Source organism: Amblyraja radiata, chromosome 15 (assembly GCF_010909765.2).
Source record: "Amblyraja radiata isolate CabotCenter1 chromosome 15, sAmbRad1.1.pri, whole genome shotgun sequence".
In the NCBI taxonomy this organism is placed as follows: Eukaryota; Metazoa; Chordata; class Chondrichthyes; order Rajiformes; family Rajidae; genus Amblyraja; species Amblyraja radiata.
The window spans coordinates 2024995-2037437 of record NC_045970.1 but is presented as its reverse complement, the minus strand read 5'-3'; the positions used below and the strand labels follow the sequence as shown (position 1 = coordinate 2037437).

At 44.1% G+C, this 12443-nt stretch overlaps 1 protein-coding gene across 1 annotated transcript; it reads left to right on the top strand.

The window, feature by feature from the left end:
• The first annotated feature begins 640 nt into the window (after positions 1 to 640).
• On the top strand, positions 641 to 11161 carry LOC116980959 (ral guanine nucleotide dissociation stimulator-like 1). Its single transcript, XM_033033537.1, has 2 exons — positions 641 to 949; positions 11051 to 11161. Exons 1-2 carry the CDS (start codon positions 737 to 739, stop codon positions 11141 to 11143), a joined length of 306 nt encoding a protein of 101 aa, XP_032889428.1. The 5' UTR covers positions 641 to 736; the 3' UTR covers positions 11144 to 11161.
• Positions 11162 to 12443: the final 1282 nt, after the last annotated feature.

The following is a 12443-nucleotide window of genomic DNA, read 5'->3' as shown; positions in this document are numbered from 1 at the left end:
TTGGTTTTCCCCGAGTGCTCCAGCTTCCTCTCACACTCCAAAGACGTGCACGTTTGTAAGTTACTTGGCTTCTGCAAGTCGTAAATTGTCCCTGGTGTGTAGGAAAGTGTGTGGGGATCGCTGGTTGGTGTGGACACGGTGGGCTGAAGAGCATGTTTCCGCACTGTATCTGTAAAGTCACTCAAATAAGACTTGGCTGCTTTTTAAGCAGTTGTTGTGTTATGCAGAAGCAATACAGTACATTGCATGTTGCAAGTGCATCACACCAATATTTAGTTTAGTTTACGTTAGAGAAACAGTCCCTTCTGCCCACTGAGTCTGTGCCGACCAGTGATCACCCCATTCATTAGTTCTATGCTACGCACTAAGGACAATTTACAGAAGCTAAATAACCAATAACCCTGCACATCTTTGGGATGTGAGTGGAAATGGGATATGACAATAAAACATTCATGACTCTTGAAACTGGAGGAAACCCACGTGTTCACAGGGCGAATGTGCAAACTCCGCGTGGACAGCTCCTGAGGTCAGGATCGAGCCCTGGTCTCTGGATCTGTGAGGCAGCAACTAATCTCATGATTTTATACACGTCTATAAGATCACTACTCATCCTATAAAGAGGATGGGAGCTGCCTGGCTTGAGGATAGAACTGAAAAGTTGGATTAGAAATATCTAAATTCCCATCCTTACTGTTTTGTTTTCCAGCCGAATGAATCGTTACCATCCACCCACTCGATGGACAAGGCCTCTTCGCGACTCTCGTCATTTATCCGCACCATTTTATGCTTGCCTTGCTGCCTCAACAATCCCAAGGACCACAACGGCACCATCTTGGGGACTTCCTGCAGCTCCACAACGTCACTTCCTGAGTACAAGCGGAACGAGGAAAATTGCATCATCCGCGTCAGCCTCGAGAACGGCAATGGGAATGTGTACAAAAGCATTGTGGTAGGTGCATGGCATTCTTCCACGGCTCAGATACTACTTTATAACAGAGACACAGCATGGAAACAGGCCCTTCGGCCCACTGATTCCGCGCCGACCAACGATTGGATAGGATGCACTAGTTCCTGCATGCTAGGGACAATTTACTGAAGCCAATTAACCTACAATCCCGTATATCTTTGAAGTGTGGGAGGAAACCGGGGCACTGGTGTTAGTCGGGGGTTATGGGAAGAAGGCAGGAAAATGGGGTTAGGAGGGAGAGAAAGATCGGCCATGATTGAGTGGCGGATTAAGCTCGATGTGCCGAATGGCCTAACTCTGCTTCTATGAGCGTATGAGCACCCGAAGAAAATCCCATGCAGTCACGGGGAGAACGTACAAACTCCACACAGACAGCACCCACAGTCAAGATGGAACCCGGGTCTCCGGCGCTGTATGGCAGCAGATCTACCGTTGCTGCAATATATTTGTGACTTCTGAACTAAAAATTTGGAAATGTGATAAGTTGAAAACCCAAGAGCTTGTTTCCATGCTGGTTAGCTCAAAGTCTGCAACAGACCCAAACTTTAATGATATTCTGGTTTCTCTCTTAAGGGGCAGGAGCCAGAGGACATAGAATGATGCAGTGTGGCCCTTTGGCCCATCTTGCCCACACCGGCCACATGTCCCACCTGCCTGCATTTGGCCCATATCCCTCCAACCTTGTCGTATCCATGTACCTGTCCAATTGCTTCTTAAACGTTGAAATGAAATGAAATGAAATACGTTTATTGTCATTGCACAACAACTGTACAACAAAATTCCATTGCATCTCCTTCAGTGTGTACATAGAAGACACAGGATAAAAGATTTAAAAAGAACAAAACACAACAGCCATTGACTCACATATACATAAGATCAGTAAAGAAAATAACAAATAGGTATTAAAATATTTAAAAAGAATATTGCGCATTATTTTGCACCCCGAATTATATTGTGCTTCCCCCAGTGTTCTCTGTTAGAGTTGCGATAGTCCCTGCCTTAATTCCTCCTCTGGTAGCTCGTTCCATACACCCACCTCAATGTGAGAGGGGAAAGATTTAATAGGGACCTGAGGTGCAGCTTTTTCACACAGAGCGTGGTGGGTGTAGTTGTACAAAAGGCTAAGAGGTGATCATATAGAGGTGTATAAAATCATGAGGGGAATAGAAAAAGTGAATGTAGAGGATGTTTTATCCTGGGAGGGGAATCAAGACCAGAGGACATGGGTTTAAGGTGAGAGGGGCAAGATTTAATAGGAATTTGAGGGGTGTTGGGTTTTGGGTGCGAGCTGCCAGAGGAGGTAGCTGTGGCAGGAACTACACAATATTTAGAAGTGAACTGAACAGGTAGGATAAAAAATGGTTCGAGGGATATGGGCTAAATGTGGGCAGGTAGGACTGGCGTAGAAAGTGGGCATCTTGGCCGGTTTGGGCAAGTTGGGTTGAAAGGCCTGTTTCTGTGGTGCATGTGTTAAGGGTATAATGGTTTGAAAGATGCTCTGTATATGACTCCTGGAATGTTATTGGGAACACTCTTATCTTTCATTGCCTTGGACTCCCTGTAGTTTTGAAATGGAAGAAAATATAGATCCTAATGTTCATTCGGGTTGATTATTTGTTCAAAAGATGATCCTTTGCCAAACAGGGCGTAAAAGCATCAGAAAAATCAATCTAAATGTCAATAATTTAAAATTAACGAGACCTTTGCCTACAGCAGTGGATGTTGTAACTAGATTCAGATTCAAATTCAGATTCAATCTGAACTTTCGAGTGTTGGAAACAGGTCCTTTGGCCCACCGAGTCCACGCCGACCATAAATCACCCCGTACATTAACACTATCCTACACACTAGGGACAATGTACAATTTACAGACGCCAATCAACCTGCAAACATGCACATCTTTGGAGTGTGAGAGGAAAACAGGGCACCGTGAGAAAACCCACATGGCCACCGGGAAAACGTACAAATTCCATGCAGACAGTACCCGTAGTCACGATTGAAACATAGAAACATAGCAAATAGGTGCAGGAGGAGGCCATTAGGCCCTTCAAGCCAGCTCCGCCATTCATTGTGATCATGGCTGATCGTCCCCTATCAATAACACGTGCCTGCCTTCTCCCCACATCCCTTGACTCCACTAGCCCCTAGAGCTCTATCTAACTCTCTCTTAAATCCATTCAGTGATTTGGATTCCACTCTCCTCTGTGGCAGGGAATTCCATAAATTCACAACTCTCTGGTTAAAAAATTTTTTTCTCACCTCAGTCTTAAATGACCTCCCCTTTATTCTAAGACTGTGGCCCTGGTTCTGGACTCGCCCAACATTGGGAACATTTTTCCTGCATCTAGCTTGTCCAGTCCTTTTATCTATATTACTAAAAGTAAGATATTGACCGCTTTTGACTCACTGCGATGCGATTTCCAAGAGAACGCCGCAACTTACGGCCGTCATTTTTGGCCACCTCGCTCAGAGCCCCCCTCCGCCAGACTGGTACAGAGGATTTTTCCCATTGATGAAAAATCAGAGAGATACTAATATTTAAAAACATTTCGCCATTCTCTCTGCTGCCCCTGCTGGTGGGAGGGGGGAGGGACTATAAAGCCCGAAAGCGGTGTGCCTCACTCAGTCTCTGCAAGATGGAGGAAGCGAGAGAGTCAAGTCTCTCTGAGCTCTGAATAACACTGAACACATGTCTACTCAACTGTGAGTGCCGTTAATATGGTTTGAAAATGAAAATATGTTTGGTTTGAATTAAAAAGGCACTGCAAATGGATGTTTGGGGATTTTGGGTTGAAGTAAAAAGGCACTGCAAATGGTTGTTTGGGGGGTTTAGGTTGAGGTAAAAAGGCACTGCAAATGGTTGTTTGGGGGGTTTGGGTTGAGGTAAAAAGGCACTGCAAATGGTTGTTTGGCGGCATTGGGTTGAAGTAAAAAGGCACTGCAAGTGGTTGTTTGGGAGATATGTGTTGAAGTAAAAAGGCACTGCAATTGGTTGATTGGGGATTTTGGGTTGAAGTGTAAAGGCATTGCAGATGGTTGCTTGTGGGTTTTCCGTTGAAGTAAAAAGACACTGCAAATGGTTGTTTGTCTAAACTTGACAACTTTGTGCTTGCACTATATTGATTTTAGATAAAACGCTACCACTTACGGCTGTGTTTTTTGGCCATCTTAGTCCCCCTCTGCAGAAGATTCTTCCAGTCAATTAAAAATAAAAGTGTTATTAGTGTTTTAAAAATGTTGAGAATCTCTCTCCTGCCAATCACACCATGAAGGCCACACCTTCTCCGGTGGGAGGGAGAGGGATTATAAAACCCGGAAGTGTGGGTGCGGCCCAGTCTCTGCATGATGGGGGAGGGAGAGATCACGACTCTGTCTGAGCTGTGAATCAACTGAACACACTGAACTGTGAGTGTGGTGTTTTGTGTGGTTTTATGGTGGTTTCACCCTAATGGTATGAAGCTGCATTTGAATGTGGTGGCCATGTACCCTGCATGAAATGGTATGAACCTGCATTTGAATGTGGTGTTGTTGCACCGTGCTTGAAGTGGTATGAAACTGCACTTGATTTTGGTAGCCTTGCACACTGCTTGAAGTGGTATGAAACTCCACTTGAATATTTTGGCCATGCACCCTGCTTGAAGAGGTAAGAACCTGCACTTGAATTTGGTGGACTTGCACCCTGCTTGAAAGGGTAGGAAAATGGATTTGAATTTGGTGACCTTGCACTCTGCTTGAAATGGAATTTTAAGGAATAGCCGTGAGTCAACTGACAGCACACCAGCTGTGAGTGAGCTGCCAGCACATGAGGCTTGAGGGACTGAGCTGCCACCCCAAGAATCCATTAGGCCTACAATGTCCATACTAGCTCTCTTGAGACCAGTAGTCCCTCCAGCACTCCAGAACCCACCCACCCCCCGCCACTGGCCACCAATGTTGGAATTGGTGGAGAGGTGGAATATTGCGTCGGGGGACCTCCCGTGTGAACATGGGATCCAACGGGTCCCACTTAGCCTAGTAATTTTATGTTTCTAAAAGATCTCCCCTCATCCTTCTAAACTCTAGTGAATACAAGTCTTTTTAATCTTTCCTCATATGACAGTCCCGCCATCCCAGGGATCAATCTCGTGAACCTACGCTGCACTGCCTCAATCACAAGGCTGTCCTTCCTCAAATTAGGAGACCAAAACTGTACACAATACTCCAGATATGGTCTCACCAGAGCCCTATACAACTGCAGAAGAACCTTTCTACTCCTATACTGAAATTATCTTGTTATGAAGGCCAACATTCCATTAGCTTTCTTCACTGCCTGATATACCTTAACGCCAACTTTCAGTGTACAAGGACACCCAGGTCTCACCTTATCTAACCTAACCCCGTTGAGATAATAATCTGCCCCCTTGTTTTTGCCGCCAAAGTGGATAACCTCACATTTATCTATATTATAATGCATCTGCCACGCATCTGCCCACTCACTCAACACGTCCAGGTCACCCTACAACCTCCTAATATCTTCTTCACAGTTTACACTGCCACCCAGCTTTGTGCATTCTGCAAACTTGCTAGTGTTGCTCCTAATTCCCTCATCCAAATCATTAATATATATGGTAAACAGATGCGGCCCCAACACCGAGTCTTGCGGCACTCCACTCGCCAATGCCTGCCATTCTGAAAAGGACCCGTTCACTCCTACACTTTGCTTCCGGTCTACCAACCAATTTTCTATCCATGTCAACACCCTACCCCCAATACCATGTGCTCTAATTTTAGTCACCATTCTCCCGTGTGGGACCTTATCAAAGGCTTTCTGAAAGTCTAGATACACTACATCCACTGGCACCCCTTCATCCATTTTACTTGTCATGTCCTCAAGAAATTCCAGAAGATTAGTCAAGCATGATTTCCCTTTCATAAATCCATGTTAACTATGACTAATCCTTTTACTGCTATCCAAATACCCCATTAATACCTCTTTAATAATTGACTCCAGCATCTTTCCCACCACCAATGTCAGGCTAACTGATCTGTAATTCCCCGTTTTCTCTCTTGCTCCTTTTTTGAAAAGTGGGATAACATTAGCTATCCTCCAATCCACAGGGACTGATCCTGAATCTATTGAACATTGGAAAATGATCACCAATGCGACCACTGTTTCTAGAGCCACCTCCCTGAGGACCCTGGGATGCAGACCATCAGACCCAGGGGATTTATCATCCTTCAGTCCCGTTAGCCTACCCAATACTATTTCTCACCTAATGAAAATTTCTTTCAGTTCCTCTACCCCCTTAGATCCTCTGTCCTCCAGTACATCTGGGAGATTGTTTGTGTCTTCCTAAGTGAAGACAGATCCGAAGAACCTATTCAACTCTTCTGCCATTTCCTTGTTGCCCATAATAATTCACCCATGTCTGCCTGGGACCCATATTTGACTTTGCTACTCTTTTTCCCTTAGCATATCTAAAGAAGCTTTTACTGTCCTTTTTTATATTCCTGGCCAGCTTCCCTTCATACTTCATCTTTTCAGCCCATATTTCCCGTTTTGTTTCCTTCTGTTGTCCTATGAAAGTTTCCCAATCCTCTGGCTTCCGGCAAATCTTTGCAGTGTTATATATCTTTTCTTTTAGTTTTATTCTATCCCTAACTTCTCTTGTCAGCCACGGTTGCCTGCTACTCCCCTTAGAATCTTCCTTCCTTTTTGGAATGAATTGATCCTGCGTCTTCCGGATTATGCCCAGAAATTCCTGCCATTGCTGTTCCACCGTCATTCCTGCTAGGATTCCTTTCCAGTCTACCTTGGCCAGCTCCTCTCTCATGCCTTCATAGTCCCCTTTGTTCAACTGCATCACTGACACTTCCGATTTAACTTTCTCCTTCTCAAATTGCAGATTAAAATTAATCATATTATGATCACTACCTCCAAGCAGTTCCTTTACCTCGAGTTCTCTTATCATATCTGGTTCATTGGACAAAACTAAATCCAGAATTGCCCTTTCTCTGGTCGGCTCCATTACAAGCTGTTCTAAGAATCCATCTCGGAGGCATTCTACAAACTCTCTTTCTTGGGGTCCTGAACCAACCTGATTTTCCCAGTCTACCTGCATATTGAAATCCCCCATCACCACAGTGGCATTACCTTTGTTACATGCCAGTTCCAACTCCTGCTGCAAATAACATCCGGGCTACTATTTGGGGGTCTGCAAATAACACCAATTAGTGTCTTCTTGCCTTTACAATTCCTCAACTCAATCCACAGTGACTACCTCGTCAGTCCCTATGTCTTCCCTCGCAAGGGACTGAATTCCACCCCTCACCAGCAGAGCTACCCTCCTCCTCTGCCCACCTGCCTGTCCTTTCTATAGGATGTATAACACTGAATATTAAGTTCCCAGGCCCGATCCTCCTGCAGCCACGTCTCAGTAAACCCCACAATGTCATATCTACCAACCTGTAACTGAGCCTCAAGCTCATCTACTTTACTTCTTATACTTCGCGCATTCATATACAATACTTTGAATTCTTTACGCATCTCACCTTTCACATCGATCCCTATTACACTTGGCCATACACTCCTATCCCTTTGTAAGCTTACTTTCCCGTTAATTCTGGGGTCATTAACCATCCCTTTACACTCTTTCCCTTTAACTCCATCCTCGACTATCCCATTTGACACCCCACCCCCCTTATTCAGTTTAAAACCACCCGAGTAGCAGTGGCAAACCTGCCTGCCAGAATGCTGGTCCCCCACCTGTTAAGATGCAATCCGTCCCTTTTGTACAGTTCCTCCTTACTCCAAAACAGATCCCAGTGATCTAAGAATCTAAATCCCTGCCCCCTGCACCAGTTCCCCAGCCACACGTTCAGGTCCCGTATCTCCCTATTCTTGCTCTCGCTAGCACGAGGAACTGGAAGCAAACTGCAGATAACAACCCTGGAGGTCCTGCTTTTCAGCATTTTTCCGAGCTCTCTAAAGTCACGCTGCAGAATATTCATCCCCTTCTTTCCGACATCATTTGTGTCGATATGCACTACCACTTCCGGCTGTTCACCCACGCCCTTGAGGATTTTCTGCACTCTGACCGTGACATCCTGGATCCTGGATCTCTCACAATGGGGTCTCCAACTACAATGGCGTTGCCTGATGTTGGCCTCTTTGGTTTTGGCTCAACAGCCCTTTTTGCTTCGCAAGCCAGTCCGCTGCTCAGTGTGATAATGTCTTCTGTCCCGACAGCTTCTAAGTGGGTGAACCTGTTCACAAGAGGTACAACATCTGGGGGCATTTGCATTCCAAGTTTCCCTCCCTTTCTCACTGTCACCCACTTTCTCTCTTCCAGTACCATAGGTGTAACAATCTTACTGTAGGATTTGTCGTGGAACGACTCAGTTGCTCGGATGAACCTGAGGTCATCCACTTGCTTCTCCAGTTCCCCAACACGGTCCTTCAGGATTGAACCGGGTCTCAGGCGCTGTAAGGCGGCAGCTTTGTACCGCCCAATTGTTAGCAATCTTACCCGCATCTGTTGTAAACCAAGTAAACAATAGAAAGATTTCAACTCCACCCGATTAGTTTCTTTGTCATACAGTCCACTTTAATTTCTATTGCCACAGAAGGCTGTAGATAGCAATGTTACAACATTTTGCGATTTTAAAATTCTAGTCTGAAATTTATCCCATCAGATAAAGCATAAAAATAAGTTTAATTTGAGACCTAATTCACTTTCATATCTTCAGTATGGTTCAAAAGTTATGGCCATTTTCATACTGAAATTAACATCTTGTTACCTATTGCTTTTCCATTGACTTAACTCAAGCTGTGATCGAGGACAGTCAAAAGCCCATAACTTTCTTAAAAATTAAGAGAACTGAATTAAATTTTCAGTTATTATAGATTGAAGCATTCTGAAACAAATATGAAACAATGTTACTTGGATGACCTGAAATTAAAGCATATAATTAGTTAGTTACCTAATTGTAGCTAATTACAAGATTCAATTACTAGATCTAAACATCTATCCATTTCTTAAGAAAAGGTTAACATTTTTAAATAGCCTAAATGTCCAAATAACATTCACACAAGAATTCACAATATAACATGATTTTTAAATCTCATTGTCATGAATTTATAGGCCAAATGGAAGGAATTTAATGTTTAATTCCCGTAAATTTATGGGCATTTAAATCATCTTACTAGTGGGTTTTTGTGGAACGCGATTGATGGGAACGTTGCGGTTGCGGTGAATTTGAACCCCATATCAGCAGGAAAAACAGTGCCGGTTCATTTGGGGCCAAACTCACATTGTCCCGCAATTTTTTTTTTAAACTTCCGAGAAAGGAGGTCCGGTCGATTGTTCTGCAGCAGCTGGCAGCCTGAGGAAGTTCGCCTCCAACAGGCAGGAGAAAATGCAGCTGGCAGCCTGAGGAAGTTCGCCTCCAACAGGCAGGAGTAAATGGCAATTTAGTCCCCCCCCCAAATGGCGCGAAAGTCGCGCACACGGCCAGTGGCAGAACTGCAGCGCCGCTGAAAGTAAGTTTTGTAACATCGCTAACTTAGAGGCCAAGTCAGTGGATATTTTTAAGGCATAGATAGATTCTTGATTAGTATGGGTGTCGGAGGTTATGGGGAGAATGGGGTTAGGAGAGAGAGATGATCAGTCATGACTGAATGGCCTAATTCTACTCCTATTCCTTATGAACACGGCAGCAGACAGCATCCGTAGTAAGGGTCGAACCCAGGTCATTGGTGCTGTACGGCAGCAACTCTGCTGCTGCACCACCGTGACTCCCTACATTTCCTTGATTTTCTGCCTTGTGGCTCATTTGAAAGATTACTGGTATATTATCCAGTTACAATCTGAAACCAAGAACCCTGCAGAGGATCCAGGGATGTCGTCTTGGTTCGCTAATTGAATACCTTTTATTGCCGATTTTTCAGAGTAAATTGCTTCTACTTTGCAGGAAGCTTAGTTTAATTGATTGTTATGTGCACAGAAAAAAGCTTTTGTTGTCTGCTAACCAGTCAAACAAAAGACAAGGTACACAAAATTGCTGCAGCATCTATGGAGCGAAGGAAATAGGCGACGTTTCGGGCCGAAACCCTTGGGGACAGTCAAAAGCCCATAACTTTCTTAAAAATTAAGAGAACTGAATTAAATTTTCAGTTATTATAGATTGAAGCATTCTGAAACAAATATGAAACAATGTTACTTGGATGACCTGAAAATAAAGCATATAATTAGTTAGTTACCTAATTGTAGCTAATTACAAGATTCAATTACTAGATCTAAACATCTATCCATTTCTTAAGAAAAGGTTAACATTTTTAAATAGCCTAAATGTCCAAATAACATTCACACAAGAATTCACAATATAACATGATTTTTAAATCTCATTGTCATGAATTTAATTTAATTTAAAAGACAATACATGATTACAATCGAGCCATCCACAGGGTAAAGAAACATGATAAAGGGAATAAAGTGAATAACGTTTAGTGCAAGATAAAGTTCACTAAAATCCGATTGAAGATAGTCCGAGTATCTCCAATGAGGAAGCGAGTAGCTCAAGGCCACTCTCTGGTTGTTGGTGGAATGGTTCAGTTACCTGATAACAGAAAGTGGGATAACATTGAGCTGGTGTTAAAGGGTATTCAATGGATGGTGTGAACTCGATGGTCCGAAGGGCCTGTTCCCATTCTGTATCTCTAAACTTAACTGACCGCAGGCCTGAGGAGCGTTTGCAAATAACTGGTCAAATAATGGGGTAGCATTTTTCTAAGATACACACAAAATACTGGAGTAACTCAGCAGGTCAGGCAGCATCTGTGGAGAGAAGGAATGGGTGACGTTTCGTATCGAGACCCTTCTTCAAACTGTGAGTCAGGGGAGGGAGTCTGGAGATATGGAAGTGTAAGGTGTGAAAATGACAGATCAAAGCAGACGATGCGGATCGAAGCGGAACATTTTTCTATCACTTGTTTGTTTTCTGGTAACAGGTAACCCTTGTTAAATTCCTTTCAGTAGATCCTCATTGCCACCCCGCTCAATACACCTAGCGTCTGAAGTAAATACTTTTTCCCTTCCTCTCCAGGTGACCACGAAGAGAGATCCCCGGTTGTCATCCAGAGAGCCATGGCTAAGCACAATCTGGATGGCGATTGGAAGGAATATCATCGTGTCCTGATCATCTCAGAAGACAGAGGTGAGGAATAAAACATAGGTTCCTTGATGCTGGAAAATGTACAGTCTTCCTCCTAAACTCAATGTGTTGGAGGAGCTCAGATATCAAGGTGGCACAGCGGTAGAGTTGCTACCTTACAGCATTAGAGACCCCAGTTCATTCCTGACTCCAGGTGCTGTCTGTACGGAGTTTGTACGTTCTCCCATGACCGCATGAGTTTTCTCCGGGTGCTCCGGTTTCCTCCCACACTGCAAAGACATGCAGGTTTGTAGGTTAATTGGCTTGCATAAAATATTTGTCTCTGGTGTGTAGGATAGTGCTAGAGTACAGGTGATCGCGGGTCCAAAGAGCCTGTTTCCAATCTATGTACACTAAAATACTGAACAAAATGAAACTAAATTATCTGTGGAGGGAATGGGCAGGCGACATTTCAGGTTGCAACCTTTCGTACTGGATATGGAAACCATATCCAGTTAGGGTTGAGTCTGAAGAAGGGCCCCAAAAAAAAACGTCGCCTGTCCATGCCTTTCAATTTGTGGAAGCAGGCACTTCGGCCCTACATGCCCATGCCGACCAAAATGCCCCATCTACAATAGTCCCACCTGACTGTGTTTGGCCCACAGCCCTCTAAACCAATGCTATCCATCTAGCTGTCCAAAAGGTTTTTAAACATTGTGATAGTTTTCTTTAGAGATACAGCATAGAAACCACTGGCCCATTGAGTCCACGCCGACCATCCTTCACACTAGTTCTATGTTCTCCCACTTTCTCACCCACATCATACACACATGGGGCCATGTTTACAGAGGCCCATTAACCTACAATTGTAGATGGGATATGAAGGAATCGGGAACACCCGGAGGAAACGCATGCGGTCATGGGGTGAACGTGCAAACTCCACACATACAACTCCCGTGGTCAGGAACCCGGGTCTCTGGCACTGTGAGACAGTGGCTCTGCCAGTGAGCCTCTGTGCCATGATAAGGATACAGCACAGAAACAGGCCTTTCAGCCCACCGAGTCCACGCTGACCATCGATCTACCTGTCCACACTAGTTCCATGTTATCCCACTTTCTCATCCACTCCCTACTCACTAGGGGCAATTTGCAGAGACCAATTAAACAATTATTGACATTATATTATCATTGAGTGTAAATCCAAGTGAGGTAAACCCTTTTGTAGTGTGCTGCAAGATTTGAGAAGGTATTGCAACTAAGCCCCACTCTGAATCATTTAGAATTCTATAACTTCTACAGTACAGTACAGTTTAGAAAGGAGATGAGAATTTTCTTTAGCCAGAGG

What these genes read in the sequence shown, in the direction of transcription:
- LOC116980959 (XM_033033537.1), top strand. Translation starts at nt 737, where the DNA reads ATGGACAAGGCCTCTTCGCGACTCTCGTCATTTATCCGCACCATTTTA. An exon ending in ATGTGTACAAAAGCATTGTG is followed by an intron (nt 950 to 11,050) that starts GTAGGTGCATGG and finishes CTTCCTCTCCAG; the next exon opens with GTGACCACGAAGAGAGATCC.